Below are 7,627 nucleotides of genomic sequence, written 5' to 3'. Positions count from 1 at the left end.
TCATTGGATTGAAGCAGCAGTGGGATTTGGCAGCCCCTGGGTATCTAAGCAGCCTTTTTGAAGGATCACACTGCTCACCTTTTGGTGTGAGGAAGGGGCTAGAAAAGGTGCCCTAAAAATTGTCTGCTTCACCCAACCCTGGCCTGCCAACTGCAGCAGGTAGGGATCTCGCCCTGAGGTCGAAACAAAAAAATGTACAAAAACTTTTGCAAAGATGTTTGCACTCACTGTCAGTACCTGGAATGTGCACACACGAGAACACAAAATCCAGTAGACGTGAAGACAACTGTTGCAAGAGAACTCAGCAGATATTGCATCCAAATGGCCCTGAGTGAAACAAGGCTGGTAAATGGAGGCCAGCTTACCGAAGTTTCAGCTGAATACATGTTTTCTGGACAGACTGCAAGTGAAGGGCAGTGCTGTGAAGCTGGCATAGTTTTTGCAATCAAAACTAATGTAGTCAACAAGCTTGTAAGCCTATCAGAAGGAGTGAATGACAGGCACATGACCATGTGATTGCAACTTGCAGGAAAACATCACACCATCAGTGCATATTCTCCTACCGTGATGAACACTGATGAGGCCAAAGCAAAATTATATGAAGAGACCCTCATCATCAGTATGCCAAAAGAGTACAAGTTTATAATTCTGGGTGACTTCAATTCAAGAGTAGGCGGAGACCACCAGACATGGCAGGGAGTCCTTAGGAGGAAATAGCAACAGCAATAGTAGTTTACAACTGAAGACTTGTGCATCTCATGACCTCATCACCAACACTGTCTTCCATTTACCTAAATGCAATAAAACCTCGAGGATGCACCCTCACAGCAAACATTGGCATTTAATATACTATGCTATTGTAAGGAGAAGAGAAAAGATGTGAGAGTGACAAAGGCAAAGTGTGGCACAGAGTGCTGGACTGACTAGAGACCCTCTCCAAGCTAAATATTCACATTTGACAAAAGTGGCAACCCCAAGGCAAGACAGCCACCAGAAAACTTAAATGTCAACAGATTAAAGCACTTCTCTGAGTGTGAACAGTTTGTTGCTAACTTGGAGGGAAAACTGAGCCAGCACATGGTTAGCTATAGTGGAACAGAAAAGGAGTGGGCAACTTTCGGAGATCTGGTGGACAGCACTGCCTTTATTCATCTGGGCCAGAACGCTAGCCAACATCAAGATTGGTTTGACCAAAATGATTGGGAAATTCAGAAGGCGGTAAATGAAAAATGAGAGCTCCCGGGGTTTACCATCAGGATAGTTCATCCATCTCTAAGAAAGCGATGTTTAACTCCAGCAAAAGTAAAAAGAACAAGAAACTTAGAGATGCAGGAGTCTTGGCTCAGTAAGAAGGCAGATGAAATTCAGTTTTATACTGATAGTAACAATCCAGAGCACTTTTATGATGCTTGAAGGCTATTTATAGGTCAAAAACCCGTGGTGCATCTCAACTACTCAGTGCTGGTGGAACCACATTAATTATGATAAGGACATGATCCTGGAGAGATGGGCTGAACACTTCCATAGTGTTCTTAACAGACCATCATCAATGAGTGCTGAAGCCACTGACCTTTTACCTCAGGTTGAAGTCAGTCTCTAGCCAAACTTCCCAACTAAAGAAGAGCTTTTGAATGGCATTAGGCTCCTCTTATGTGGCAAAATACCTTGTTCTGATGCTATTCCAGCTGAGATTTACAAGGGAGGAGGTCCACTGCTCATACAAAAGCTGACTAAAATTTTCAGTGTTTTATGGCAAAAGAAGGTTATCCCTCGGGAGTTCAAGGATGTTTCCATTGTCCATTTCTATAAAGGACAGAGAAATAGGTTGTCTTGTGACAATCATTGTGGGGCGGGGGCGGGGGGAGAGGGAGGGTATTTTCCACTGAGGGTTCCCTCTCTCTTAGTCATCGCTTGCAAGATTCTTGCCAGAGTCCTCCTTAATAGGATAATCCTTCACCTGGAAGATATTCATCTACCTGAGCCAGTGTGTCTTCAGAAAGGACTGAGGAATGGCCAATATGGTGTTTGCTGTCTAACAACTCCAGGAGAAATGCTAGGAGCAGAACAGAGGTCTGTATGCAATGTTTGTTGATCTCACTTCCACTTGTTGGCTTCCCTGTCTTTCTTCAAGACTCAGTTCAAATCCCATCCACAAGAGGCCTTTATCAGTCCTGTCCCATCTCTCTTCCATCCATCCTCCCCTCCCTTGTCTCTCCCTCCCCCACTCCCGCCTCCACCCCAGTGCCTTCCCTCTCGGATTATTTATCCTGAACATTAGTAATGTCAAACTCAAATAGAAAAAGGGGGCCACTAATCTTTACATGAGGATCCCTGTGATCTACCTATTGAAATAACTTTAAAATGTGATTATCTGCTTTATCATTTGTTAAATATTTCTGTATTACATTTTAATCTGGTTCAGGTGTTGTGGGCCCCATGGCAGCAGCCAACTGTATGTCTGATGTCTTATTGTAGACCACTGCTTAGTACAATACCAGGCACATGCTAAGTGCCTAGTAAGTGATTGTTGATGGAAACATAACTGATTTGAGTTACAGAAAAATACTTCAGAAGGACTTAAAATTTTTACATTCTCCATGTTTTCTATGGTTTGCATGTTTCTTCTTCCAGCTTTCCATTTTATTCTAAGCTTTTCCTCTAAGCAAAGTATCTCTAGAATTTGTTTTTTCAGGTCTATAAATAAGCTTAAGATCAACATTTTAAATTCAAATCCTTTGTCAGACTTGAAATCTAACAATTAAAAATGTCTTCCATGCCTAGGTCCTCTTGGTAGGCAACATAGCTATTTTGCAATCTTCCTTTTATTGGGAAATTTTGAGCCCACACCATTTTATTGAAATAAAATTCCCATAGTCTAAATAGTTACTGAAACCCTCCATTCTTGATGTTTTTCTCTTGTCACAAATATTTTATTTCCTTTCATGGAGACTGCACTAAAAATTTCCAAAAGCTTGAAGCAATCTGAATTCCCCCATGTCAGGGAACTTTTCCACCCCACTCACAGCCTTATTAGAGCTTTATTATGAATCTGACTTTGTTACTAGCTTAACCCCAGGCTCCCTCTTCTGTCTTCCACCTTTATTTTTATGTATATAGCTGAGTTCACTATACATTAAATAATTCCAAAACCTTTATAAATATCTTTTCTGGGAGCTGTTATTGTCAAGTTTTCTCTGTATTATCTATCCCTATGACTTTCACTTTCCTATACAAAAAGTTTCAATGGCTCCCTATTACCTGGAGGACAAATATATACCCTCCTTTCTCCGGCACTTAAAGCCCTTCCAATTTATATTTCCACACCGATTTCGCGTTAGTCCCAAATTGCTAAAGTCTAAATGGTAAATTCCTGATGAACTGACCTGGTTGCTGTTGTCTCTAGTTGACATTCCATGTCATGCCTTTAGTCACAGGAACCTAAGATTTAAAGCTGGGAAAGCCTTTGAGGCCAAATCCAAACTTCTCATTTTACAGATGAATAAAATGGCCCAGAGAATTTAGAGATTTGCCCGGGATCACACAGCCAGCATCTTCCAGGCACAATTCCTGACTCCAAGCCCAGAGTTCTGTTCTTTGAGGCACCTAGCTGATGCTCTCCTCGCTTCCTTCAAGGGGGGAGCTTTTCCTGATCTTCCCGGTTATTACTGTTCCTCTTCCTTGCTTCCATAACTATATTTAGTCTATATATTGTAGGTATGTTAATGTATACATTCTGGTTTCCTCACAGTAGAATAGAAGTTCCCTGAGGGCAAGGGCTATTTTGCTTTGGCAAAGCAGTGCCTGGCCCCATGGTCAGTGCTTATTCTATAAATTCGTGTTGCATGACCTCTATGTCTTTGGTGTCCGTCAGTCCCCCAACCACTCTGTCGAAATTTCTCTGTCTCATTCACCTTGGCGGCTGTTGACTTGCCCATCTGCCTCCATTCCCGTCAGCTATGAGCACACTTGTTGGGTGGCTGATAAGCTCCATTTCCCTTGCTTGCTTTTAATTGTGTATCACTCAGTGTATCGGTATATGCATCTTTGATCCAACCCTTACAGGTCAGAGACTGGGGAACAATCAAGATCATATTTAAAAGGACTGCCCTTTGCAGGACCCCCTCACCTTTCTACTTCTGCTGGCATACAGGCTTTACACCTAGTACTGGCACACAATAGGCACTTAATAAATGTTTATTGACTAGGACAGTTAACTGAAGCAGCAATGGAATTCCACCCATTTCTCTAACTTAACTCATCACAGTACTATACAGACAGTGTCTTCGATGGGCTATGGGTTCATTCCATGTAGAGTTGAATCCATCAGTCAACAAGCACTTAAGTACTTAATACATGTGTCCAATATAATATGAAAGATACAAGCAACCCATGTGCTTAAGAGCCCTCCTGGATGGGCTAAGGGCTTGTTCCACGTTGAGTTCAAACAGTGAACAGGAATTCACTGAAGTACTTCCTATGGATGTGTTAAGAGCCAGGGATAGAAAGTTGTAAGCAGTCTTTGCCCTCAGGGAGCTTACAAGGTAATGGGGAAACCATGAAAAAAGATGCTCAGTAGTTGAGACTAAAAGCCTGTGGTGAATCCTTTCCCATTTGTAGTATCAAAGGAAATCCCCTGGAATAAAAACACAACATGCCAGAAGATTTGGAACTTTTTAAAATATAATTTAAAACTATTTTGTACCAGTACAATATATTAATTTTTACAAATGTAAAATTTTATCAGCTGTTAAAGCATTTGCAAAAACCACACATCCTACTTCAGCTTTTATTGCACAATATCTATATGAAAATATTAATTTTTAAATTAGAAAACATAAATTATGCTTTCAATATAGAAGAGACGGTCAGATTTTTTTTTTTTAAAGACAATACTATATAAGAAAATCTACCCAGAAAATAACCAACTTTCACAGGTTACCAAGCTCAACAGGTGTTACAGAATGCCCAGTTTATAAAACTTTTAAAACCAGTACCAGGGAATCTTCATACAGCTGCATCTCTGTACTCCATTATAAATCAAGTTGGTTTATTTAAAAAAAAAAAAAGTTGAGGCATTTTTTTAGTGTGAGCAAGTATTCCAAGTAGCTCTTTTCCCATACTAATTATCATAGTTCCAATGTGACATCAATTGGCCCAATGAAATTCTGCAACCTATCCATGCACTACTTTTCCCTCCCGTACTCAATTTCTGGCAACTTCACAGCTAGTGACTACCAACCACTGTTATCGCTGTAATCATGAGGTTTTTCTGCCCAATATAAACAAAGGCTAAGATTCAGTCTTTTACAAAATCAAGTTTATATATTTGCATCACAAAAAAAAATTAGTGTCAAGAACATTAAGTTTGGTCTTCCTTGATATTTTATAAGAGATGGTTTTCCCAGAGCTGGACTGGTAAATGTACCACTGTTCCCCGTAGTGTAATCCGTGAACATATCCCAGTGTTGAGCTGAAATGTAACGACAAAGTAACGAGATTGTAGAATGGAGTTGGGATGGGACAGGCTTCTGGGTGTGATACCACCCTAGTAGTTAAAATACTGACTGTAAAGCTTGGTAGAAAATAGAATTCCCATAGACAAATACAGAACCTGGAGGATTTGGTTGGTGGAATCTTACAATAAGCTGATGTCCTTGAACATACCATGGGGATAATTTTTTTAAAAAATCTTCATGAATTTTGTAGGACAAGAAAACGACCATTTAAAAAAAAATAGGCCTCAATGATGCATATGAATGAATGTGAGCCCCTAATCTTGATGACTCAAGTGGGTCTTGGGGCTACTTTGGGAACTTATGTCCCGCATAAGCAAAGCGAGGATAGGACATGACACCTCTATCTAGAGCAAAGAAATATGAAAATAGTGGTCATGAAGTCCCAAGTTATTATAGGTAGATAGTATTATTTTAAAAAATCCAAATCTTTAGAAAAAGTCTTAGCAGTACAAGAATGTCCAAAGAGACTCAGCCACCTCCCTTCAAATTCACATACTCCAGAACTGCTCACAGCACCTCACCTAGATGAGTGTTTTTAAAAATATATATATTTATAAAAGGTCTATAATGAGACCTCAAACGTAATGTATTTCACCTTTTTTTTACAAAAGGGTTTTTTTTTTAATTACTCTTCCCTTCCTTAATGTTCTCCTGAACAAAATAAAAATAAACTCTGTCACTCCATTAGAAAACAAACTAAAGACATTCACGGTCTGGAAATTTTTCCAAAGCCCCCAAAACTTGGTACTATGTGCAATCTCCTCCCACTTAGGCCTGGAGGAAATCCCTGATTACCTATCACTGAACATACTGCTAAATTACACACCGTAGAAAATGTACATTAATAGTAAAGAGTAAAATCTATTTCATAAAATAAAAATGTTCTGTAACTTCCATTTAAATACACATCTGAAAAGCTATGAGTTTGTTTTTGTTGTTTTGTTTTTTGAAAAGTGCTAGTTAAAACACATATAAGTATCTTCAATACATTGTCCCAGTTCTTTAAAATTGAACTCCATTCATCAGGCCTGGTGACAGATTAACTGCTATAAGGGAGAAGGAAAAAAAATTTTCACTTGTCAATTAATCCAGCTTCCTTAATTTTGGTGAAGAAGAATTTCTCCAGGATATTGGCACATTTGTAGTATTCACTTTCAGGGGGGTTATACTCTTTGCAATTGGTAAACACCCGCTGTAAGTCAGCCATGAATAATTTCTTAGAGACGTAGTACCTATTCTTGAGTCTTTCACTCATGGTTTTCAAATCTGTATAAGAAAAAAAAATATCAACAGTCTTTGATTCCTTTTAGTATTAGGTGATAAACAGGATCAACAAATGGAATATTTCATTAACTAGATTATAGGTTCCAGCACAAGAATATTCAAAGAACCTATGCTTTTTTTTTTTTTAATCCACCTGGGGAAGCCCTGAGTGTGGGAACTCCCTCCACCAATTCAGATTGCAACCCATTTTTGACTTAGGAGACATATAAAAGTCCTAGTGGCCTGGGATACTGCCAAGTCAAATGACTTGACCAGGGCCATACAATTACTTTTCCAGACTCCAGCTGCAGAACTCTGTCCTTTTAAAATGCATTCATTTCAGCCACACACCCTATACAGCTTCAATAAGAAAATTCTCACTCCCAGGTCTAGTGTTGTGAATGATGAAGATGCAGATGACTTATCATGAAAGGAATCTGACTCATAGAATGTTAGAACAGGAAATGCCCTCTGGTGATCAACTAGCCCTAGTGAAGATTTTACACATGAAGAAAGTGAGAGAAATGCTTAGAATGATGAACCACCTAATCCTGCAAAGACCATGCCACCACACGAACTTAGCAAAGAGACCATTTGAGTAGAATCAACTGATCACTTTAGTCAAAAACTGCCAGCATGACTTATTCTGTGCTTTTCATTGGATTCTTTTGATGCTGCATAGATCTGGAGAAATAATGCAATTGCAAATACACTGGTGATCTATGCATTATTAAGCCCTTAAATTCCTTTCATTTCACATTTATCAATGAAGAAATATGTAGGGTCCCACTTAACTTTGATTTATTTTAAAATTAGGAAAAATTAAGGTTAAGACATTCGAACCCACG

General features: G+C 39.2%; 1 protein-coding gene across 1 annotated transcript in view; it reads right to left on the bottom strand.

The window, feature by feature from the left end:
- Window positions 1-5,295: 5,295 nt before the first annotated feature.
- KAT2B (lysine acetyltransferase 2B) overlaps window positions 5,296-7,627 on the bottom strand; it is a 116,674-nt gene continuing 114,342 nt past the window's right edge. Inside the window, exon 18 of the mRNA XM_027872328.1 lies at window positions 5,296-6,782. Within this exon, the coding sequence (XP_027728129.1) occupies window positions 6,589-6,782 (194 nt within the window). The 3' untranslated portion in view covers window positions 5,296-6,588. The remainder of the gene's footprint in view (window positions 6,783-7,627) is intronic.

The sequence above is a fragment of the Vombatus ursinus genome, unplaced genomic scaffold, assembly GCF_900497805.2.
Source record: "Vombatus ursinus unplaced genomic scaffold, bare-nosed wombat genome assembly UNPS02014799.1, whole genome shotgun sequence".
Taxonomy (NCBI): Eukaryota; Metazoa; Chordata; class Mammalia; order Diprotodontia; family Vombatidae; genus Vombatus; species Vombatus ursinus.
Note: the sequence above shows the minus strand (reverse complement) of the source record. Positions and strands in the feature narration are given on the sequence as shown.